Raw genomic sequence first — 27075 nt, 5'->3', positions numbered from 1 at the left:
GATTCATTTGTTGGTGCTATTCCTATTTCTGTAACTGCATTTACATGTGATACTAGTGATATTCTTGTTTTTGTAACTGTATTCACACGTGATGCTAATGTAAAAAAAATCATTAATAAGTTGTTCTAACTTGGTGACTCAGGATCATCATTCTCATTTATGAGAAGTGGTGATGTTGAAGTTGGCAGATTTAATACAACCAGGGTATCTGGTCTAACTGTTGTTTTTCTTCTTGTCATGTTGCTATATCCCAATCCTTGATTCCCTAGGTTTTCTAACAGTAATATTGGTTCAATGATGCCTTGAGCATGCACCCCTAATTGTGTTGCACCATCATAACCATGCTTCTATAACATTTTGAAGCCATTGCCATATTGATCTAAAGGAAGTCTGATGTTTGAACTCTCATCCTCTTCTTTATACAACCATTTATTCACATCCTCCAGGGATTCTTCATTTAATTATCCCCACCTTATAAAAGAACAAGAGGAAGAATATCTAACTACCTCTTTTCCTTTGTCTTTATTTGTAGAGTTTGGTAGTAGTTTCCTGAAAGATCTTGGGGATAAAGATAATTGCCTAACTGACGATGTGTCTGAAATAGAATATTTATTGCATCCTTCTTCCTTGATTAGGAGTGGTGGTGCAGTAGGTGTGTAGGATGAATATGCCTATGTGTCAGATATTGTCAATGATTCCAACTATGAGGTGAGAGGAGTTGCTTGGTTGATAGCAACTTGGTTGTCTATGCTCGCCCTCAAGTAATTGCAATATTGGAAGCGGTTAGGATCACCTTGTATCATGATCTCAATGCCATTGTAAGGAAACTTGACACATTGGTGGAAAGTTGACAGTTTGGCCTGCATGGCATGTATCCATGGCTGACCCAGTAGCATGTTGTATCCCAACTCTTGATCCAAGACTTGGAATGTGACATTAGTGGTGACCGGTCCTACTTGTACAGACAAAGTAACCACTCCTTTTGAGGGGCGTTCCTCATCATCATATGCTTTAATGTTTATTCTTTTAGTAGGATCAATATGATGGTGTGAGTAGCCCAATTCTTTAACTAGATTAAGAGCACATATATTAAGACCACCTCGACCATATATTAACACTCTACTGACTTTCTGTTTATGGACAAATACTTCTAGATGGAGGGGATCATTATGCATAGGTATGTCTATCGGTACATGTTTCTCTGTAAACGCCATAGGGAAGTAGCTAGGTTCCCAACCATGCATGGATTGGAAAGTATTCTCATCTATGTCACGGCCAACGATAGACTCCTGGAGAGATTTATCTAGGATTGCCTTGTGATGGGTAAATGTGAAGCAACTCAAACAATGATATCTGTGCAAGGGTCTTTCTTAACTGATCGACCACATTGTAGTTACTTGTTGGTAGAGGAGGATTGGACAAAAACCCTTGCAATGTGACTTTTGATCAGCAAGTAACAAATGCACAATATTAGTTTCTTGGGTTGATAGGGATTGTGGTGACTATCTCATCTCCTGCACTAACTACATTGATTGTATAATCATAGGCTAAAGTTGGTGTAGTTTGTAGTGTTATCTTGTGTCCTTGAACTAGAAGCCTTTCCTTTGTCATGTTTGACAAAAGGATCCTTGAAGATAGTATGGTCTATGTTGGCAGATCCTTTATTAACATCTACAGTAATGTCCCCCTCATCTATAAGATCTTGTATCAAGTTCTTGAGCTTATAACAACTTGATGTTTTGTGGCCTTTGGTGTGATGGTATTTGCAAAAATTGTTATCTTTCCACCAGGTTGACTTGATAGGACCTAGTTCATATGGCCTAATCTTTGGTAGATTTATTATATTAGTTTATATCAAATTTTTAAGAGCTGACTCAATTGGCTACCCAAGTGGCGTATAATTTCTCCTTGGTGTATTTTTCCTTGGAGGTTTGGGGTTACTAGATTGCACTATATTTGCATTTGTTGACACTGTATTGTTGTCTTAAGATTGGTTGTTACTTGGCGTAAAGGAATTAACTGGTCCTTTTAGTGACACCACTTGTTGAGCTCTGTTGACCACACGAGCATCTACAACTCCATCATTTGTCACATTCTTGTTTTTCGACTAGTATTTTAATATCTCATTGCTCACATTATTGGTCAAACCACTTTCCTTAGTATTCTTTAAATCCCTTACTCTATAAGACCTTTCTCACATTTTAAACCCTTTTATGTGATTTCCTTGAAGGTGTTGAGACATTGAATTTGCAGTGGATACTTGATTTGAGGAATGAGATTTTCAACAAAGATGTCCACTTGTTCAACTTTTGGGATATGACTAAGGCATATGTTGCACAAAGATCTCCACCTTTGTAAAAATGTAGCAAATATCTTGCCTTCCCTTTGTTTGGAAGCACATAAATCCATTAGAGTGACTGGATTATCTATATTATGGGAGAAGTTTGTTATAAACTACTTAGCTAGCTCTCCCCACAAGGCAATCCTCAGTGGCAGGCGTGAAAACCATTCTAGTGTTGTTCCTATAAGACTTTTGGGAAATAGGCACATCAAGTATGTGTCTTCATGAGCTACCTCAATACATGTAGTGAATAATTCCCTAACATGATCTCAGGGATCACCTTTCTCTCTGTATTTATCAAACTTCGGAGTTTCAAAATGTGGTGGAAAGGGTGGCATGTACAAGGTCCTATCAAAGGGATAAAGGTGGAGATCCTCCATGGTATATCTTTTCTTTTCATTCCTAGTTTGCATGTTTATCATCTATCTTTGGAGGTTTCGAACTTGCTGAGCCAAGATCTCTATCTAGGTTAGAGGTGTATTTGTTGAATATGTATTCCCCACAAAAAGATTGGTGTTTATTGGAGACTGTTAAAACATTGATTGATTATGCAATTGTGTGCTATGACCTCCACTGGGCGTTGTGAAGTAGGTGAACTGTGTCCTGACATTGGGCTGACTAGATCCGTATGAACTTATGGAGCCTTGATTCAAAACCTACCTGTTGTAAGTAGATCCTATAGAGACTGATACTGTTGGTTCAAAAGTACTTGTGGGAATTGTATTATGAGTTGCACTTGTTTGACCTTGAGCAAAGGTATTTGAGACATTTGTTGTGGGTTGTGAAGTAATATTGGAGGTTGTTTGAGATGTGACATTGACCATTGAGGACACAACACTTGATTGAGAACTCTAAGTTGAAGCCACAGTGGCTTGGTTTGTTGCTGCTTGTGTGTTTTGAGGTGTACTGTGGGTTGAGCTTGAAGATGTAGCTTGTGTTTGTGTAGAATTTGGTGTCTGATTTACATTTTGATTCAAAGTTACTCCTAGTGGCAAGATTGTTGAAATGTAAAAGTTTGGGGGTAACTTAGCTCCATTTTGAATAAAAGGGAAAGATATATGTCCCTATCATGATTAATAAGCGCATTGAGAACTATGAGGACTTCCGGATCTTGTTGGGTGGCTTCAAGTTCTTCTTGTGTCAACTTTTGTTGGATTTCTTCTGTTGAAGGCATGTTTATATTTGTTGGTAGTGTTGCAACTCTTCCGGGCTGCATGTGTTGGTAGGTTGATAAGTCCATGTTCCACGTGGGATTAACCAATGGGTCACTATTCGGGTCCATCTTATTCTTAGCCTTTTGAAATATTGTTAAGGGCATGAATGACTCCTAGGACGACTTGGAAAATGCAAGACCTATGACAAGTTATGAAGCACTTAGGATGACAATGCTAGACTCTTGGATCGAAGGAATATTATGTATGCAAACTATTTCTGACACACTATTGGGGATTGGGACGAGGAGGTTATGGAGAAGGCTGTTGAGGATTGGGATGAGGAGGTTGTTGTTGTTGCAATCTAAGTCTTTCAAGTCTTTGCTAAACAATTTTTCTTTCAGCTGCTCTTTGGATTCAGACTGCTTTTCATATTTCCTCATCTATGACAAATTCAATTCCCATATATTGGGGGACACTTGTTCTTATCCTCCATGCAAGGTTATCCAAGCCATCAATGATTTCTTCCTGGACGTCATTTGGTCCCAGATCAGGTTGTATAAATGGAAAGAAACCGTCACCATGCAAAGCCATTGCAACACATGCTAGAAAATGTAACTAAAGAAGATTTCCTAAAGACAATGCAATTACTGGAGAATCAATCTATTGACCAAGTGGTTGACATTGCTCAAAAATATTAAGAATTTGTTGATGACCCAAGTTGGAATTTTGGAAAATGTTTCTCTATACTAAACTAATGAGGAAAGGGACCGAGATTGATATGATGATTGATTGAAAGTTGGGGATCTTTTGGACTTAATGATCTTTGAGAGAATGTTTGGACCTGATGCAAGAACTAAGTGAAAATGACTAACTCAGAATTGATGCAAAGTGAGGACTATGAAAGGATTATGCATGCAATATGAGGACCAAGGATGTATTAGGCAAAGATAATATGAGGACTAAGCAATGAACTAGGAAAATTCACTATGAGGATTATGCAAGATAAGCTAGGTAAGGACTATGCAATGTGGATTATGCAAGGACTATGAAAGGACCTAAGGATGGACTATGTAATATGAGGACTAGGCACTTTGAACCAACCTATGATCATAAAGGAGGTGAAAAAATTTGTTTTGGTATTTTGAGACCTTATTTGATAGTTTTGGTATTGACTGGGTTGGTTGTTTGAGTGACCTTGTTTGAGCACAATTTTGTTTTGAGTGGTTTTGAAAAAACTGCATATAGATATTGAAGACAATATGACCAATTGGACTTGTTTTGAAAACTCTTGAAAATTAGTTATGCGAGCAAATGGGCCTAATTGGGCCCAAGAAAGACTGACTCTTACTGGCTTAGAACATCGAACAAAGTAGAGACATAAAGAAAGCATTTACAACTTAGGCTGGGAAGAGGAAACTATCCAATGGGGGCCCCACAACAAAATACCCAAGCAAGACAGACAGATAGAGAATCTGGTAGCACTGGCTCCCCCACCATGACACTCACTTCTTAGGAATACCAGATTCTCTTACCCCTAAGATCTAAAGATCTTGTAACTGGGGGATTCCCATCTCATTCTTTAAAGGTACATGAAGGGTATCTACAGGGTATGATCCACACTCGCGGAACCATCAAATGTGGGATTTTTGGTCAACTAAAACAATTGGCTCATAGTATAGTTCTGAGGGATCACCAATCCAACAATGAACTCTCAAAGCAAGCCACTTAAGGCTTTAACTGAGCTTATCGGTGCAGAGGGGGCCTCCACATATGCCAAATTCACTCAATGCTACAGTCGCTTGACCAACATATTTATATAGCGGCTCAAAAAACCCGCTCATGATCACGTTGGTAGAGTCGATATTCCCAATGTGTCCCAATTCGAGATACCTCTGTGGGGTGATGAAATCTCCAGTCAAAGATACCCCTCATTACTAAAATAAAATTGGGTGTCGTTGTCACTTTTCATTATCTCCCAAGACCCCAAAGGTGGGTGGAAAGGTAATTCATGCAACTATGGGTCCACCCTACGAAATGAGCAAGCGCTCCAAACACAACAAACAAGAGTTTATTAACCTTAAAGCGTCGCAATGTGTGATCTAATCTAAACATAAAACATATCCATGTCCATTTTTAAGCCCAAATCAAAACGTGAATTGCATACAGGTTTATTTTTAAAGCATCAAACTAAATTGTGAATCAAAATGGAAACTAAGAAAGGAAACCCTGCAATCCACAAGTTAGTAGTTTCAATAAGAGTCTTGGACCGATCATTCCTTCCCTGTTCTTCTTGCCACACACTGCAAACAAACTGTCAAAAACACATAAAAGCTAGAATAGAAAATGATAAAACAAAAATAGCAAATGATCTATTTTAGTAGACACATGCGAAATTATACCTAGATGAATGCAAAACTCTATTTAAACTAATGTGACACTGTAACTAGGAATGTGAAATTCTGACAAAACTCTTACGAATTTCTCTCAAAATGAATGCAAAATTAATACTGATTCAAAACACATAAACTAAAAACTACAAAACAGAGAGTTAGAAAACTCAAACTTGAAAATATTTTGCTATGTAGGTGTAGGCTCATCTCTGGTATTTGAGATAGGCGATTTGAAGTTTGGGTTCGTTGACTTTTCTTTGTACTTGCAAAAGTCTCTGAAAATATTGTTGTTGTCTTCTCTATTCAACGCTCCTCTTGGATCTTGAAATTTAAAACCTTAGCTTTCATGTCATAGGGTTAGTTTCATGTTATCAAGCATAGGAAAACTGTAAATAAAAAATTCCAGAATTGTAAATCTGAATATTGGCTAGGAGAAGAAACAAATCGCGAATAGGGGTGACTAAACCAAGGGAATGCAAAACTATTGTAAATGAATGTGAAATGCTCGATCTACGAATGTGATATTTTGATTAGACGAATGCAAAAAAAAATTTGCACTGATGCAAAATGTTGACTGGACAAATGCAAAAATATGCGTATACGAATGCGAAATGACATTCATGCTTACAAGAATCCGTACGGGAAACATGTAAAACACGCAAAAAACAAAAAACAAAGGTCAATAGTTGTAATTTCACATTGGGTTCACCAGATGATTTACGGAAAAATTAATCATATTTAATTAGAATATTTGAGCTAACCACTAAAACTCGATTCCAATTAAGAAAACCATAAATTACAATGAAATGTATGCTAAAATCAATTAAATATAGAAAATTCAATCAAAACTCCCTCGATTTCTTTCATGGTTTCCATTGCTCTTATCCAATTTTGTGTTGTGTGGCTCTTAGTGTGTGTTGGGATTCCTACATAAAAATGGTACAATAATTTCGAAGATAGTGGTTAAGAAAATTGAGGAGAAATGGGCTAACTTTTTATTCTAGAGGATAAGAATGGACTGTTGAGATTCATTCTAGAACAGAATTGATCAATGGCTGAGATTGCTTGACACAAAACTAATTGGGAGTTAAATTCATTTAATTGATGAGTCAATTGGACTAATTGGTCAGATGACTTAATAGATTGGTCATTAAACTGAGTTGATTGGTCTGTTAACTGAATTGATTACTCTATTCCAAAAAGTTGATTGAGAATTGAAAAAGGTGATTGATGAGTTAACTAAGTTAACTGGGGAGATGACAAGATAGATGGCTCAGTTGACTGAATTGATTGCCCAGTCAGACTGAAAGTAATGGGAGTTAGATTTTCAACATGTGTTATAGTATTTTGAGATGAAATCGCATTTGATTTGCATTTTATTTGAATTTTGAATTTTGAATTTAAAGAAGAATGAGTTAGCTAATTAAATAAATGAAATAAATTATTTAATCATTTGAAATTGAATTTAATTAAATAATAAAGATTATTTAATTATAGTATTAAATCACAATTAATTAAATAATAAATATTTAGTAATTGTATAGAAAGGTTAAATGATTAATTGATTAAGGCGATAGAAATAGAATAATTAGGGATGTTGAAATGGTGATTAAAATTAATTTAGAAGAATTTAATTAGTTTAATCAAATAATTATTTAATTAATAAGACAAATAATTAGTGCATGATTAATGAGACATTTTTAGGTGTCTATAGTTAAGACGCAAAATATAAAAGCTTGGGAAGTTGAAAATAACCATGACCAGTGCAAAAGAGAGGGTATGCATGTCCATCTAAGCACAAAAGAGGGGTATAAAAGGGGGTGGTATGGTTAAGAGAGCACTCTGGAAGGAAGGGGAAGTTAGCAGGATGGTGTGAATTTTGAGGGAGAATCATTGTGGTGAGCATGTGCGGACCTATCAATGATTGGAGGGCACAGGACCAGTGGTATGTACTACAAATCCTCCTTGTCAATTTGAGTATTAAGCATGCTTTTCTAGGCTTAATTTTTTTTATTTTGATGCATGTCGGGGTGGGTCTAGGCTAGAACCTCTACAGTTGGTTAGATATGTGCACTTGGTTGATAGTCTTGCGCAATTGAGGGATGAAACTGTGTAGTTGGTCAAAAAACTACATAGTTGGTTAGGCAAATTGTACAGCTGGTTAGGCAAACTACGTAGTTGGTCAAGGGAACTTGATGCAGGAGCATCAATTGGTGTAAGGACAATCTTGCACCACCCAAAAATATCTCTTTAGTTATTTTTCTTTTAATATTTTTGCATTTTTGGTTACCCATTTGTTCTAATAAGACATTCAAACTTTCAGAATTGACATGTCGTTTTTTCTAGCCGATTGCCAAAAATAGAAAGTTTTTTTTAAAGGCGGATGGAGCTCAAATTTTGAGAGAAGCTTGAGAATGGAAAAATAAGCACTTTGGCAAAAGAATCAACTTAAAATCATTTATGGTTTGAAAGTTATTCAAGTTTTTTGTTTCCTGAAAAACAAAAAAAAATCTTCCAAGTCAGATTTGAGGCATTAAACAGTCTTGAACAATCCTAAAAATGGCAGGAATTGGTAGAGAAAATTCTTCGCATATTCTTCACTCAGAGATATTTTCGATGATTCAAACAACGCATCAATCCGATTCCCGGATCAAAAGTTATGGCTATCAGAAGTTGGGCAATTATTCATAAAGTTTCTAGTTTTCGAATCTGGCTAAATTTTCAAATTTCCAATTTCATGTTTTGGCATTTGTTTGCCAAATGGTAATTTTTAAATTCTAATTTTGGTTCCAAGATGGAAAAAGGCTATTTGGGAAACTTGTAGTCAGTTCTGAGTAGTTAGTTTTTGGTTTGGATAAGTGGGATTGTGAGACAAGGGTTTTTTCCCTAGAAACTGGTATTAGCTATAGTTTGTGATAGCCTGTGAGGATTATTCCTCTTAGTTGCATGTATGCATGTTTGGAAGATAGTTTTATGATAATATTAATATAATCTCTTTATTCCAATTTGTTGTATTTTTTTCTATTCTCGGATTGTTCCCTCATCAAAATTGCATAATTAGTCTAGGGTTAGGGTTTGATTGGTGATGGACTAGGTTGGATGGATTAGGCTTGAACAATCAGGTACCCAGTTAGGGGACTAAATTAGGGTTTGCAACTAGGGTTAAAACAATCAAGATTTGAATAGGAAAATCATATTGATGGAAGGAGTTAGTTAACATGATTTGTTTACTCCATCGTATTGTAGGTAGATCTTCCAAATTTATAGACACGTGACAAGCTATTTGGACAGAATGACAATGCTAAAAAATTTGATGAGTTGATTGATAGAGAAGTCCCAATTTATAGAAAATCGGAGACTCGATGGACAAACACGACTGAAAATATTTTTGGTTAGATGGATGGACCTGATTAAGCGAACGATAGAGCTTCCATTCAAAGAAGGATGAAGGAGATGAGGAAAAAGCGGAGAAAAAACAAAAAGCAGATTTTTTGAGGATGCATACCTCATTTTAGAATTTAAAATTAAGATTAATGAGATATTTCCAAAAAGAAGGATTTTCAAAAATCAAAGAGAATATTAGGAAAAATCTCATAAATATCTAAGATATTGTTGCCATTTTCAAAAGTTATGAGGATAATTAGGGCAAATAATTAAATAAATAAAGATATTTATTCAATTATGACACAATTAGCTAATTAAGTAATTTAAATAAATTACTCAATTATGGCAAATAGAAATTGAAAATTTAATTAAATAATTAAAATTATTTAATTAAAATGTAAAATTAAAATTAATTAAATAATATAATTATTTAATTAATATTAAAAGGAGATGGTCAAATGATGAAAGATTAAAAGATGAAAAATTAGTAAAAAGGGGCTTAATTAATTAAAACTAAAGGGGGAATTAGTCAAATTGGCATCTCAAGACCTTAATTAGGTTAAATTAAGTCAATTTTATTTAAAATGGGTGAAATTAGAAAGAACTGGGAATGTTCATACACAAAATGGGAAAATTAGGTAAAACCAAGTAAAATCGAGTAAAAGTGGGTAAACTGTGTCAAAGCGAGTCAACGGACGAATGTGACACCATGGGGAAGTAGAAGAGGTCAAAATGAAATAATAAAATAAGAATAGGGGAAAAGATGAAGCCAATGAGAAAGAAAATGGAAAGTAGGAAGCGACAAGACCATAAAGGAAGCAAAAAACCCTAATCGAGACAGGGGTTTAGGTTGAAAACTGACATTACCAAATCAAGAGGGGAATGAACCAACACCAAGCAAATGAATATGAGGATAAAATGAAATCCCAAACTCGAAATGGAAAAAAAATGAAACAATTTCGACAGAAAATGGAAAAGGTGAAGCGACAAGATCTAAATAGGAACAAAATGACCTAATCGAGACAAAATTAGTTAAATCAATGTTGCAGAAATGAAAAGGGAATGATCTATCATAAAGGAGAAGAAGCTAAGGATAAAATGAAATCCCATACTTGAAATGGGAAGAAAATGAAACAATCTAGACAGAAAAATGGAAAAGGCAAAGCGAGATAGGATCACATGAATAATGAAGATTATATGTGTGATTAGGTTAAAAATGAAGAATGTAGGTGATACCAATTTTTAGTGTCTACATTTTTCTCCTCTTTGAGACAATGCGATTTAGAACATTGTTTCAAAAAAGATATGAATAAGAAATCACAATAAACATACCCTAGACATGATAGGGTATAAGGTTGCCCCCTCGAGAATTTGATTGAAAAATCTTGAAAAAAAGTTAATTTGTCCACAATGACGCCTGGATTATAACATCGTGAACGGAAGTGAAATCGGAGTTAAGATGCAAAAGATACAAGCATGGGAAGGTGAAAATGACCTCTACCAGTACAAAAAGGAGGGCATGCACGTCCATCTAGATAGGAAAGAGGGGTATGAAAGGGGATGGGAGGGTTAAGAGAGCTCATTTTCACTATCTTTTTTGGAAGAATTGGAACTCTAGAAGGAAGGGGAAGTTAGCAGGATGGTGCAAATTTTGAGGGAGAATTATCATTGTGAGCATGTACGGACTTATTAGAAATCAGAGGGCATAGGACTAGTGATATGTACCCCAAATCCTACTTGTCAATTTAAGTTTTAATAATAACACTTTTCTAGGCTTAATTTCTTTGATTTCGATGCATGTTAGGGTGGGTTTGGGATAGAAACTGCGTAGTTGGCTAGATATGTACACTTGGCTTATAGTCCTATGCAATTTTGGGATGAAACTTTGTAGCTAGGCAAAATGCACTATTGGCCAAGCAAACTGTGCAATTGGTTAAGCAAACTGTGCAGTTGGTCAAGGGGACTATGCAATTGGTTAGACCAATAGGCAATTGGAGGGTGTCCTAGGGTTAGGGTTTGATTGGTGATCAACTAGGTTGACCGAGGGTTAAAACAATTAGGATTTGAACAAGGAAATCATGATGGAAGAGGTTAGGTTAACATGATCCTTGCTCCATTGTATTGTAGGTGGATCTTCCAACTTTACAAACACATGAGAGTCGACCTCCCTATCTAGCACTGCATCATCAGTTGCAAAGACATGAGAAATATTATTTTTTGTGCTTGGGATTATATTACATCACATTTATGCCCGAGATAAGGACAAATAGGGCACTGATTACTACATTGACAGAGCGGTGGCACTCAGAGACAAATTCAATTTATCTACCGATGGGAGAGGGGAGAATGAATTTAGAGGACGTTTGGAGGATACTTAGTGTTGGTGTACTTATTTATTCATATAGGATATAATTACACCTTACTTAAGTTGACTTAGGATAATGCATCTTATAGTAGTTTGGATATGGCACACTTAGGGAAGTGTGCACATAGGGATGATGTATGTAGGAGAAATTCCACATTTTGTGGTCTTATCTTGTTGTTACATTCCACATTCGGTGGGTGATCCACCTCTTGTGGAATATTTTATTATTTCTTCTACCTACTCTACCTACCCTTGCATCTCATTGAGCCACATGTCATCATTGTGTGTTCTCTTATCTCTGAGCCTTGCCTTTATAAGTATGCTCATCTACATTGTATGTAATTTTGATGATCCAGTTGATCAACATTTTGCATATTGATTAGAATACCATTTATTCTTATCAAATATATTGTCTCTCTCTCTTTTGTGCTATTCAATGTGCTCTTGATCTTGGCTAATTTCAACCAATTCTTACATGGTATCAGAGTCATTAGGGCTTCATTGAGTAGTCTTTTGGAGAGCCTTTGGAGCATTCATATTTTGGATTTGGGGAACTACGCGTTTTGGGGGCATACTATGGTGATTTTGACCTCACCGTTGCATCTGGGAGGCTATTTCCATGAATTTTGAGTATAAATTTGCTTATATTTGGTGAAAATCAAATTTGGGGCTTTGGAGGAAAAAATCGACCTGTTAGATTGGTTTTTTTTTTTAAATAAAAAATAAAAATAAAAATTTCTTTATTTTCTGAGAAAAAAATATTTTCAATTTTTATTTTAAATATTCTAGAAATTTTTCATTTCTATAAAAGTTTTTTAATATTATTAGAAAATAAATAAAAAATTGTTGTTTACGGGGGGGGTTTAACCCCTGACCTTGTATTGTGTTTTAAAAGTTCTGCAGCGTCTAATTTTTTTGAGGCCCCCACCCCCCGTACTCTTCTTCTAGCGATCATCGACTTCCACGCCACCACTACTCCTTTCGGCTAGACGACTGTCAAATTTAATCTATTGAATGATGACGTCAACAATTTTTTTGAAAATTTATCAGCTCCTCTCCAATGAGCTTTTTGGTTTTGCAGGCCAACTTTGGAGGCCCATAACTTGCTCATTTTAGCTCCTTTTTTGATGCAATTTTTTTTATTTGGGCTAATTTTTTGTTTTCTTCGTAGTGGTGGTGGTATTTTTTTATTTTGATAAACATAATTTTCACAATTTTCAGTTTTTCATAACTGTACCTATCCAATCCTCATTTTTTCAACTTCAAAGGCTTCGTTTGGGGTCATACACCCTCCTTTTCAGGTGTCATTTTTTTGAAAGTGCATAATTTTTCATCTAATTTCATGTGGTGCTATCTATTTTTTACCATCTTGAGTAGAAATTGTACTTTCAGTATTTGGTCTTTTTTGCCTATTTGGTACTTGTATTTTGCTTGGATCTCAGTTTAGAACACTTGCAATATTTGTTGGAGTCTCTTTAGCCTATTTGAGGCAGTTGTAAATTTGCAATCAGAAGTCCACTTTGCCTTTTTTGCAAGTGGTCCATTGTACACACACTAAGTATAAAGTGTCAAATCATCATTTTGGGGGGCAGGGGGTGTGGGGGAAGGAGGGGGGGGGGGGGGGGGGGGGGGGTTCTTTGATTGAGTGAATTTGGGGAGGTGTCTTGTGTGATTGTGTCTCTCTTTTCCTAGTTCTCTTTCATTTTTTTGCTATGGGTTCTCCGAAATTTCCACTTTTAACTCCACATAGCTATGCTTCATGGAAAATTGATGTATGGAGTAAGCTAATGGAAAAGGGATTAACTCATCATATTGATGGAACTATAACTCCACCAGATGATCCTAAATCTGATAGTAATGCTCACATGGAATGGCTTACTAAAAATATTATGGCAATAAGGACATTGAGGAAATACATATCAAAGGATCTCATATTTCATATTGACAAGTGTACAAGAGTTAAGGATGCATGGGATGTCTTGGGAAAATTATTGGAAAAATTGATGAGATTAGAGGCTATCAGCTTGATAACGATCGCACCATGTTGGATCCCAAGAACTTTGATACAATCCAATATTATGTTACCGAGGCAAATGAGCTAAGAGCACAGCTGAAGGATTGTGGCATTGATAAGAAGGATGCATAGTTGGTCTACAACCTTTTGGGAAAGCTTCCATCAGAGTATGCAACATTTGTTTCTAGCTTCCAAACCCATCGCTTAACAGTGGGTAGTTCCTTCACTATGCCTTCATTTGATTCATTCACAAAAATGTTGATGTTGGAGAAATCAAAGTTGATGAGCATGGGGATTCTTAAGTCTTCAAAGTCCATGGCTTTGGTGGTTAATCAAGAGAATCAAGGAAAGGATTCCAACAAGAAGAAAAAGCGGTCTAAGCCTAAGACACAACAAGATGAAACACAATCTTCCTCTCCACAATATTCATGGGTAGCTAGCAGTGTATGAGCCTTCTATTGGGAGAGAGGTGTTGAGATAGATGTTTCAGGTAGATGAGGAGGAGCTATGCATCATTGATTGTGAGATTAGATTGGAGACTATGGCAGCGCAACACTTGATGTTGGTGAATGTCATCAATGCAGTTGTAGCGAGATTGGTAGAGGCAAATAGGAGAGTTAACGGATTCCATATTGGATGGGGACAAGTGTTAGAGTGGATGTTTATGGAGGGGACGACATTTGCATGGGGACCATGCATGTTAGGCATGCTATACTTTCATCAGCACCAGGTGGCATATAGACAGACTTTGACTATTAGCAATGGGCTAACTCTATAAGAAGGTACAACCTGGATGATCATATGTATATTGTTATGATGGAGCGTTGTCACAGGGGCCATTGGGTCAGACCATGTACATGAGACATTAGTTAGACTGCTTGAGATATTTCACATGGAGACCATACAAGGATTGCAAGGGTTGGTTGAATGATGAGGATCATCTTCCATATTGCAGACATGAGAGGTGCATGATAGGTAGGACCATTATGAGACAAAGGATTATTGAGCTTCAGCTACCAAAGAGGGTTTAGAGGCAATTTGGGGAGCGACGGGATGTATCGATAGGCACAACATATTATGCATGATCCAGGTGAGAGGTTGGAGACTGGGGACCAATTATCATACTGCATGTAGCTTTCACAGAGTTCGACTAGTTACAACCTACATAGTGGATTGTGGGGCTAGAAGTTATAGATGCAGGGCCGATAGAAGCTTATGATAGATGGTTCATAGAGCACAGGCTAGTGCCTTTGACAGATCTAGATGCTCCAGTTCTAAGAATGTCATTACGACACAGACAAGAGGAGGCAGAGATGGAGGAGGTCGAGGGGGATGAGGATGAGAAGATGAATGAGGTTGAGGAGATAGATTCAGGTGAGGAGGACGGGGATATTGAGTCAAATGATAAGGATGGAGAGACAGAGTCAGACAATGAGGATGGGACTGAGGATCAAGAAGCCATATCGATGGATCAGATGGATGACATACAGGATCCACTAGATGAGCCTATGCAAGATATAACAATAGGAGCACATTCCAGATGATGGAGCAGTTAGAGGAGAGGTGAGATATCAGAGAGAGAACATCTCAGTATTAGAGAGATAGATAGTAGCTCTTCGAGGCGATAGGAGAACTTGGGATGTCGAGAGAGCATCGTTGATCACAAGCGTGGAGAGGTTGACAGTGTAGAGGGAGAAATGGAGTGCAAAGAGAGCTACACTATTGGTAGAGAGGGGTACTCTAATGGCCTCTCGGGCTACATAAGCAGATAGAACGTGGGAGGTAGAGCAATCATAACTGGTCGCTAATAGGGATAGACTCACAAAGAAGAGAGCTATATTGATAGCTTCTTGAGACATAGCAATGGCTAGAGCACAGAGAGATGAAGAGAGATTTCAGGAGTTTATCCAAAGTGTCACAAATATGGGCATGCACAAGGATATACGAGAGATAAGAGAGCTAGGGAAGGAGACCAGATACTGGAGAGATTTGTATGAAAGGGTAGTGCTAGCAGAGAAGAGAGCACCATCATTTCAGACATAGAGTAGGTCACGCAATAGGACACACTCACGAAGGGCACAGAGCAACGCAAGGGTGATAGGACCATTGAGGCTACCAAGATAGACGTGAGTAGCAACAATAGGAGCTTCATCCTCACAATAGGACAAAGGTTAGGTGGATTGAGAGAGCATCCAGTGATATTTGCAGTTATATAGATATGTGTAGACACCTTTTGAGGTTGTAGCGAGCCCGCGAGCTCCATTTTGACACAAAATATTCAAACTATGTACTCTGACACTTTTATGATATATATGTAATGCAGATTCTATATGTGATGTTGTTTTATGTGTATGGATATGCATTAAACTGTTGGTTTTATGAACGAGATATGTATTCATTTCTATGATATTGTGAATGATGTTATACAATGTTACTAACTTATGTATGCAGGATGAGATTATATATAAATGATTATGAAATGCATGACACTAATGTTTTATGAATGCGGGATGCTTACCACCTTAAGTATCAGAGTACAAGATGATGAAGACGACAAGGACTAACCTAAGGAGGGCCAGCAAAAAAAGAAAAATGTTAGATGGAGAAAGTAGTTAGAATGAAAAAAGTTAGAGAAAAGGTTAGTAGTGATGAAACCTAGCTTTCATAAATGCACCATTAGCAGCAGAGAGCTTTATTTAATATGGCAAATGGATACATTGCATTGTGACATATGAGGTTAGAGCGATAATGCGATCCTTTTGCAAAGAAATAGACATATTGCAGACAAGGAATGTTCCCATTAGTTCTGAAATGTTGGGGGTTTGTCAAGGGTCGAGGTATGTGTGATAGTCACAAAGTGAATGTACCAACACAGACGCCTAAGACATACCTATTTCAGAACATCATGAAAACATCCCACAAATAGAAGACAAAACAAGAAGCCCATGCACCATCTCGGTCACTCTAATATCCTTGAGTAGCATAGGAGCATGATCAAAGATAAATCAAAGAAGGATAAGACTCACTAGACCAAGCAAGCCAACAACCATTCTGATCTTGTTGTCAAAGTTTTGATAGATTGTGTTTGATAGGATGATCATGATGTATGGTTTCAGGAATGAAATACACTATATAAGACAGACACAATTTGGTTTCGAATATACTACACCCTGTATAAGATAGATGATAGTCGGATAGGGCTAGTTTGATAGGTTGATTGATTGATTGATATGACAAGTTGATCTGTCTAATTATTGATTTGATTGAAAACTTTTTGTTGAAACATGATTTGATAAGCACAGTGTTTTACGGGTTTCCGTCTGTGTTTGCTCAAATGTTTGTTTGTTGCAAAAGGACAAGTTTATTGATGAGATGAAAAATGATTCTTTTTGGAATTTTTTATTGTTTTTCAATTTTTAGGTATTTTGTGGTTATTCAATGTTTTTGGAAAAAAAATTAGGATCATTTTTTGAATGTTTTTGGATTTGTTTTTCAAGACATTATTTGGATTTTTTTTAATCTTTTTTAAGGACGTTTTGCAATTTTTAGGGATTTTTTTAGGACATTTTGCAATTTTTAGGGAGTTTTAAGGACATTTAAGCTATGTACATGTGTCATTCTCTGATCTTGCAGCGAGATGAACTCCATCTATTGATCATGATAAAGAAGATACCCCCAACTTGTGAAACTGTATACAATGGCCAAAATGAGCATATATACAAGATTGGTTTGCATTGAGTTAAGACAATGAACATCGACCAGTTTCAGGTCAGAAAGGAATAAAGGGGTTAATGGAAAGATGGATGGAAAATCTATCATGGATATGAATAGGATTCAGATAGAGTGAGGATAGATGACGAAGAAGACACTTGCTACACGTGACACCTATTTGCTAGGTTTTCACCATAGTACTTACCCAAAGCACATATTTGCCAGGTTTTCACTAGTGGGTGAATGATTTTTCCTTTTTTGTTTTCTTTTTTTTTTAGGATCCATTTTTTTTTTTTTTTTGAGGGTAATATATCCCCAAGTATAAATTAACTTGCAGAGGTACATGCTATTTACAGGGTCAGATAGTGATTCTACCTCTGATGTTTCTGGTTGATAAACCCCATATCCATAGGCTCCAGTGACCACATAGGGACCTAGCCAATTAGGCTCAAATTTTCCTAGCTTCTCCCTTTCTTATTGATTCTTAGGATTCATCTTGAGGACCAGGTCTCCGACTTCAAATTTACTACCCATGACTTTCTTGTTATAATTTCTATGGAGACGATTCTGATATGCTTGTAGATGAACTAGAGCGGTTTGGCATCACTCATCCAATGTTTCTAGGTCATGCAATCTGGATACCCTGTATTCTTCATCATCAATGATATTGCCTAGGGAGACTCTTAACGAAGGGATCTCGACCTCACTAGGAAGGATAGATTCAACACCATAGACTAGGGAATAAGGTGTCGTGCTTGTAGATGTGTGGATACTGGTTCGGTATGCCCATAAGGCGGGATTAAGCTGCACATGCTAGTCTTGGCCAACATCATTGACATTCTTCTTAAGGATTTTCATGATGGTTTGGTTAGATGCCTCAACTTGACCATTACTCTGTAGGTAGTAAGGAGAGGAAAAGTGGTGTTGTATATGACAATTCTCACAATGTTCCTTAACATATTGGTTTTTGAAGGGGTAACCATTATTAGTAACAATAGCTTAAGGGACTCCATAGTAGCATATGATGTAATTTATGATAAATTTGGAAATCTGTGTGTCGATAATGTAGATCATAGGGATCACTTCAATCCATTTGGTGAAGTACTCTGTGGTAGTGATAATGAACTTATGACTATTGGTAGAGGTAGAGTGAATCTTACCTATGAGGTCAGGTCCCCATTGAGAAAAAGGCCGAGGAGATATGATAGGCCAGAGTTCTTATGCTAGAGCATGAATTAGATCTCTGTGAATTTGACATTTCCAACACTTCTTTGCAAAAGTGTGAGTTTCTTGTTCCATGGTAAGCCAATAGTATCCTTCTCTTGTCGGCTTCTTAGAAAGACTTAAACCATTGAAGTGGCCCCCACAAATACCATCGTGAACCTCTTGTAAAGCAGTTTGATCTTTGTCAGAATCAAGACACTTGAGGAGGGTTTGGTCAAAAGAATAGATGTATAGGGTGTCACCAATGATAACATATCTAGTGGTTTGATGGATAAAGGAGCAAAGTTGGTTTTTGGACATGTTAGAGGTAATGTTTGGGACTTTAGGTAGTTGTAAATATATTGGTACCAACAATTCCACACACGAATTCAAACTGTGGAATCTCAAATGTCGGAATCAACAGTTGTTCGACCAAGAACTTGCATTTAGCAGCATTTTGTGGGATATCGAGCATGGAAGAGACAGTAGCCATAGCATCTGCGGGTTTGTTATGTAGTTGTGGTACCTAACTGAAGGTAACTGTAACAAACCTTGTTTTATAGAAATCAACTACCTTTTTGCAAGGAATGAGCTTCTCATCTTTGTCTCATATTCATCATTTGCTTGCCAGATGATCAGTTGAGAATAACCATATACTTCAAGATTTTTAATGTCTCGTTGTACTGCAATTCTCAATCCTATGACAAGGGCTTCATAATCTGCAATGTTGTTTGTGCACTAAAAAGTGATTCTATATGATTTAGGGATTGCATCCCCCCGCGGAGTCAGAAATAAGATACTTGCTCCTGATCCATGTTGTGTATGTGAGCCATCAAAACAAATTTTCCATTCAGGATTAGTTGTAGCATTGAATAGGGATTCAACTAGGAAATCAAATAATAATGGGTGATCATCTTGGATAGGAGCTTTAACCAGTTGATCTACTATTGCTTGTCCTTTTATAGCCTTATGGTCTACATAATCTATATCAAATTCACTCAACATCATAACCCATTTAGTAAGGTGGTCAATTAGTGTTGCCCTGTTGAGTAGATATTTCAATGGATCTATCTTTGCGATGAGAAAAATTTTGTGACTCAACAAGTAATGTCTTAGAGTTTGAGTAGAGAAGACAACTGCTAGGCATGCATATTCAACTGTGGTATAATTCAATTCATAGCCAACCAGAGTTCGACTGATATAGTATATAGTTCTCTCTTTCCCTTTTTCATTATGTTACGTTAGGGGATCTCCTAATGTTGTTGTTGTTGATATGTACAATATGAAAGGGTTTTTTTCAACTGGAGGCATCAAGATAGGTGGAGATAGCAAATAATCTTTCAATGTTGGAAAGCTTGTTGACATTGTTTAGTCCATTTGAATAATACTCCCTTGTGAAGAAAATGTTGAAAGGGATGACAATTATCAGCCACTTGTGTTATGAACCTTCTGATAGATTGTAGTTTTCCTCGTAGACTTCTCAATTTTTTCATATTGGATGGGGGAGGCATATCCATGATAGCCTTCACTTTTTTTCGATCTACTTCAATGCCACGACGAGAGACAATGTATCCAAGGATTTTTCCTGATGTAACCCCAAAAGCACATTTCTTAGGGTTTAGCCTAAGCTTATATTGTTCCATTCTATCAAAGATCAAATTCAAGATGCCAAGATGACTATCTCGAGTGAGTGATTTACAAAGTAGGTCATCTACATAATCTTCCATCAATGTATGCATTAAATCATGAAAAAAGGTTCATAGCTCTTTCATAAGTTGCTCCTGCATTTTTTAGGCCGAAGGGCATTACATTCCAACATTAGGTTCCCCAGACACATGTAAAAGTTGTTTTAGGTTGTACTCGGGAGCTATTTTGATTTGATTGTACCCAGAAAATCCATCCGTTAGGGACATAATTTCATAGCCTGTTGTTAAGTCCACAATTATATTGATGTTGGGCAAAGGGAAGTCATCAATTTGGACATGCTTTGTTCAAGTCTTTGAAATCAATACAAATTTTGATTCCCCCAATGGGTTTGTTCACTGGAACAAGGTTAGATATACATTATGCATAATCAATAGGTCTGATGAAACCAACGCGCTCGTGGGAGCTCACAACCCTAGCCCCATAGACTTTATAAATGTGATGGCTCAATCGAATAATAGAAAATAAGGGCCCGCCCACCCAAGCCTGATTGTCTATGAACGAGAACTAAACCCGTGAGTGAGGGGGGAGGTGATTCTCGGAGTGGAGCGTGGCTCCTTCCTCAGATTTGAAACACATGCTCGTAACTACCCCATAGAATAGTAGGGCCCACCCAACCTTCCTCGACTTTTCACCTTCTCCTCCTGCCATAGAATAGTAGGGGTCCACCACTAATCTACCTCAACTAGAATTCCCACCCTGCATGCAGAGCCCCCTAGTAAAGCCCCCCTTATTAATCAGTAATTAATTCAGAATTAAGAAACCTGCTAGCCCTTACTTATAGTAGTAATTAATTCTATTTTAGCTTCTTCTAGCCTCCCCCTTTCTATAGTTTTCTAAAGGGCTAGCAAGTTTATTAATGAACTGATTAATTTACTGATGCCATTAACCCTACTATTTTCTATGGTTTTCAAACCCCCAGCCGCCCTAAAATTTGATAGGGGTGGGGAAGGGCCCCCTATCAATTTTATGGTCATTGGGTAGAATAATCTACCAACTACCTTAGCCCTACTATTCTAAGGGGAGGGGCCCGGCCAATTATCTAGAGGGGGGGCGGGACATCTAATAACTTCTTAAGCTTGGCTTTAACAATTAATGCAATGTGTGGATGCATTTTTCTTAGTTTTTGTTTAACTAGTTTAGCATCTGGCTGTAACGGAAAACGATGGAGTACCAATTCTAGATCTATCCCTAGCATATCAGTATAGGACCATGCAAAGTAAATTAAATTTTGCAAAATGAATATGATGAAATCTGTCTTTTCTTGTTTTGACAAGGAAGCTGCAAAGTGAATAACCTTAGGGTTATCTCATGTTCCCAAGTTGATTTCTTTTGTGATCTCTACCAAGAGAGGATATTTTACATGTTCTGTCAGGGATTTGTCCATTCTTTCATCCTTGGGCGCCTCAGAAAGGTTTTCACCTTTGGATATGTCATTTATTTTTACTTTTTTAATGTCTAGAGGTGTCTTTCGGTTTTCACCAAGAGACTCATTGTTTTCATTTTTTTCATTTTTTTGGCTAGAAGGAGTTGATTCCCCAAATTGTGTTGATATATCTTCATGAGACTCAAGGAATGCTTCTATGGTGTCATCATTCTCAAAATGGTCTAAACTTGGTAGTCCTTGTTGGTCCCAATCAATAAGTTCAGGATGGACTAAGGGAATGCTATCATTGGCATTATACAGGTCTAGTGTGGCAAAGGTGAAAGTCATGAGATGGATATCAGTAGCATCACTGTCAGCATTGTTTTCACTATGATATTTTTCAAAAGAGGAGATAGGATCCCAAAAGTCTATAATCCAAGCTCTTTGACAAGGTTGTTCTGGAAGGGGAATAATGACATTTTTTTCTTTGATGGGTAAGTCATCTAGATCAATGAAAATATTATCTAAGGCATAAGAGTTGGAGGAATAGGAATCTCATTCCCACTCATTGGAAACAATTTCTTTAAGGTCCTCCTCAGGTGTCTTATCATCGTCAGGAATACATTCTTTTTGCACATGAGGTTAACTTAGTATTGGAAGGACCAATTCATAATGGTTTAAATCTGAGTCCTCTGGTGTGATGTCATTCTTTTGGTTGAAAAGGTTCTATAATTCCTTGTTTGTTTGTTCCAAGACCACTATGTTCGTCATAACCTTTATGTTGCATGATGGTGAATCATTTACCATAGTCTTTCACAAGCAATTGTACAAGTGGAACATCTTCTTCATTTTTATAAAGCCATTTTGATACATCCTCTTCAATTTTTTCTTCATTATGGTCTCCCCATTTTTGTGAAAGTAGTATGAGGTTGATATTGAATTATCACTTTAGGTTCCTTTTGCACAAGATGTGGCTTTCCATATGATTTAGGAGAAGTAGGTAATTTTCTAGATGCAGAATGATTGTGCCATAGTGTATTATTTACACCCCTAATCTTCAATTTTGATTTTTCCTTTAAACAATTTAGCCAATGTATGAAGATCCAGGTTTCGAGAAGTGTCATTGGAGAACGAAGATTCTCTATTTGCATGTACTTGTTGTTCAAATGTTCCTTTCAAGTTAGCATTCAAAGATAATTAATGGTATATTGATGGGAATCAATGGTGTATTTAACATTGTCTTTCAAGTCAAACTTAGATGTATAGGCCTTCCCTTTATCATGACCAAGAAACGAAGTCTTGAATATTATATGATCTGTATTTGAGGAAGTTGTAGGACAATCTATTTCAACCAAACCTTGGTCAATAAGGTCTTGTATCAGATGTTTCAATTGGAAGCAAGAAGTGGTTTTGTGTCCCTTTGTTCAGTTGTATTCACAATATTGATTGTCATTCCACCACCTAGGTTTTACTATTGGTTCATTTTTTTTTTATCTCAGGTAGTTGCACAAGATTTGATTGAAGTAACTGTTTCCATACAGACTCAATGGATTCCCTTAACGATGTAAACTGACGAGGAGATGTCTCTATTTTGAGGAGGTCTTTGTTGTTGATTTTGTTGCATAGTATTGACCGCTTGATCTTCTTGTTGATTGGGTACATTGTTTTGGGTTTGCTGAGGTGACTGATTGTTTGTTTGAGTATTTCATGGTATAGCTCCTTTGAGGATGATTTTTTTTTTGTGTGTATTTTTTACTGTCTTCGCATCCACAACCCCATCATTGGTAACATTTTTGTTTCTAGACCAAAATTTGCTCTTATCATTGGAACTGCTAGGGTTGTCCATGTTGTCTTTAAAGATTTTGATAACCTCTTTTTGTATAAGAGCTTTCTCAACGTTTGTCCCTTTCTTGACAAGTTTGTCAATGGAGCTAGGACTTTTGATCTTTAATTCGTACATTAATTCTGGTACTAGTTTTTCAATAAACACACTGACTTGCTATTCCTCAGGGACGTCGAATGGGCATCGACTGACTAAGTTTCGCCATCTTTGTAAGAATGTGACAAAGGATTCTCATGTTTTTTGTTTAGTAGTGCAAAGGTCGATCACGGTGATTTCATTGTCTATACTAAAGGCAAAGTGGCAAATGAATTTCTCAGCTAACTCATTCCATGACTTAATGTTACCAGGTAGTCGGGCAAACCAATCCATCGCTTGTCCAGATATAATTTGCAGGAATAAACGCATGACATATGTGCTATCATAGAGAATTTCCATATAAGATGCATAAAATTCTCTGATATGATCGTTTGGGTCTCCTTTTCCTCTATATTTGTCAAACGTAGGTACACTGAAATTTTTAGGGAAAGGAAGCATGTACAGACTTCTATTGAAGGGATTAGGACATAGGTCTTGTGGTGTGTAACCTCTTTTAGTTCCTTGTGTATAACGCTTCAACTTGTTTGGACAGTTTCTCAATTTGTTGTTTCATTGTGTAAGTAGGTCCTTATCTAGGAAGTTCATCGTTCATCCCTACATGACCTCATTGTCTATATATTGTTCCTCCAAGTGGATATTGCTCTCGATATTCAAGAATACTGGATCGAGTTGCACTTGTTATTGGTGTGTCCTGGTATGGGTTGCCATACTGTGTCACAGTGGTGTGTTGGTGTTTATTTTGTTATTGTGGATACTGCATTGCAGACTAAACTTGGGGTTGCTATTGAGTGTTGGATTGTGTCTGAGGTTGAAATTGCCTGTTTCATTGTGTCTGTGGTTGAAATTGGTGTGTTTGTTTGACAGGTTGTTGTTGAGTTTGAATTGTGAGTAATGGACGACATGCGTTTTGTTGCAATTGCGCTACTAGTATTTGTTTTTGAGTTCTTGATTGTGTCACCTGTTGTTGAAATCGAGGAATTTGAGGTATCTGTTGTTGATATTGTGGCACAGATTCTTGTTGTTGCTGGTCTAATTGATATGGTTGGATAACCAGTTGTTGTGTTACTTGATGCATTTGTCCAGCATTTTGATATTGGGTACCAACTTGCATAGTTGGTAGCAATATGTTCTTGAACAATTGGTTGTGTGTATCCTAATCTCCCAAGCAAGTTGTCAAGCATTTTTGTTTTGCACTTTTGATGTTTAGAAGGCTTGGATTGGGATATCATGTTTACACCGTCTTGTGGTAGAATATTACTTGGTTGACCTTGTTGAGTATTGGTGTTAATTTGTAACGTGGGAATGAGTATGTCAACTAGTGCAATAGTTGCTTGTTTATGAGATTGAGTTTGTATCTAATATGCTTGATCATTCGTAGTTGTTTGTGTGACGGAAGCATTCTGTGTATTCTCGTCCAAGGGTGGTATGTACAACATTCTTGTCGTATATGTAACCACTTCTTGGGTAATGGGTTGTTGTGGACCTGTTTGAGGAAAATTTTATGTTTGAGGTTAGATAGTATTTGCCAAGGTTCTCATCGTTACTTGTGATATTGGCACCTGGTATGGATCCATTTGATGTGTCGATGATGCAATACTAAGCAACGGTTTATTGAACTTTTCGAATGATGTTCTTGAGGGATCTTGCATAATTAATTTCTTGTGAGGTTTTTTCCGTAAGTCTTCTTTTGTAAATTTTGGGAATTGATCTGTTTGTTGTGGGAGATTTGTTTGAATCGGTTGTTGAGCATGTTGTGTCTATTCTCACATTCTAATATGGGACTCCCGTTGAAAAATATGGTGGGAAACCGCGCCGATAGAAGTAGGCAAAATTTAACCTCCGAGTCTGATTAGGCTCCATATAACAACAAAAGAGAATATTAGGGAAAATCCCATAAATATCTAAGATATTGTTGCAATTTTCGAAAATTAGCAATATATTTAGGACAAATAATTAAATAAATAAAGATATATATTCAACTATGACACAATTAGCTAATTAAGTAATTTAAATAAATTACTCAATTATGGGAGATAGAAATTGAACATTTAGTTAAATAATTAAGATTACTTATTTAAAGTGTAAATCGAAATTAATTAAATAATATAATTATTTAATTGATATTAAAAGGAGATGGTCAAATGATGAAAGATTTAAAAATAAAAAATCAGTAAAAAAGGGCTTAATTAATTAAAGAATTAATTAAACCTAAAGGAGGAATTAGTCAAACTAATGTCCGAAGACCTTAATTAAGTCAAATTAAGTAATTTTGGTCAAAATGGGTGAAATTGGAAAGATTTGGGAAGGTTAGAACAAAAAATGGGAGGAATAGAGCGAAAATGGGAAAAATAGGTTAAACTATGTAAAACCAAGTAAAAACAGGTAAACCGGGTCAAAGAGGGTTAACAAATGTAAAAGGGACGAATGCAATGCCATGGGGAGGGACAAGAGGTCAAAATGAAACCATAAAACAGGGATAGGGAAAAAAATGAAGCCAACAAGACAAAAAATGGAAAGCGAGAAGCAATAGGACCAAAAAGGAAACAAAAAACCCTAACCAAGATAGGGGTTTAAATAGAAAACTGACATCACCCGATTGAGAGGGGAACAAACTGACACCAAGGGGATGAAGCTGAGGATAAAATGAAATCCCAAACTCGAAATGGGAAGAAAATGAAACAATCTAGATAAAAAATGGAAAAGGACAAAACGAGAGCAAAATGACCTAATCAGGACAAAATTAGGTAAACGAATGCCGCAAAAAATGAAAAGGGAACAATCTATCGCAAAGGGGATGAAGTTGAGGATAAAATGAAATCCCAAACTCGAAATGGGAAGACAATGAAATGATTTGGATAGAAAATGGAAAAGGCATAGTAGGACAAGATCGCATGAATAATGAAGATTATATGCGCGATTAGGTTAAAAATGAAATATGTAGGTGATACCAATTTTTAGTGTCTATATGTAGAATCCTTTTAAAAATGAAATTTTTTTAGATATTAGAATATTTCAGAATAAATATGAGGTTGTTCATTGCAAACAATACTAATTGTACATTGGATTGAATGTACTACAAGTTAGATCAACAAAGATATTTTCTTCAACTACATAATTATGTTTTATACTCTTTTTTCCCTGTTTACCGTTGTTCTATTTTATTGTTGTTTTGGGCCTATTTTTACACAAGGAGTAATTCTGCTACTAATGACCTTTTGCAAGTACCATCTATCAAAACATACCTGCAATATTAAATAGATAATTTTTCACTTATCTTAGTATATTCAAGTCCCCACATTAAGAAAATTTTCTAGCATTAATTGAACAAGATTACTAAATTTTATGAATCTTTCAATAGGATCTGTATATCACATTCACAACACCTTCCTTGTTTATATATGTGTGTGTGTACGTTCATTTACATCTAAAGAACTAAACATGTAAATGGTGTTACAAAATAGATTAATTTATGAAAAAATAAAATATCATTGTATAAATACATTT

At 36.4% G+C, this 27075-nt stretch overlaps 1 protein-coding gene across 1 annotated transcript in view; it reads left to right on the top strand.

The window, feature by feature from the left end:
- The window catches only part of LOC131856869 (uncharacterized), a 42608-nt gene extending 27416 nt beyond the window's left edge, over positions 1–15192 (top strand). The window contains exon 2 of the mRNA XM_059208820.1: positions 14818–15192. Within this exon, the coding sequence (XP_059064803.1) occupies positions 14818–15192 (375 nt within the window). The remainder of the gene's footprint in view (positions 1–14817) is intronic.
- The last annotated feature ends 11883 nt before the right edge of the window (positions 15193–27075 follow it).

This window comes from Cryptomeria japonica, chromosome 7, assembly GCF_030272615.1.
Source record: "Cryptomeria japonica chromosome 7, Sugi_1.0, whole genome shotgun sequence".
In the NCBI taxonomy this organism is placed as follows: Eukaryota; Viridiplantae; Streptophyta; class Pinopsida; order Cupressales; family Cupressaceae; genus Cryptomeria; species Cryptomeria japonica.
The sequence above is the reverse complement of the archived record's forward strand: the minus strand, read 5'-3'. Positions and strand labels throughout refer to the sequence as shown.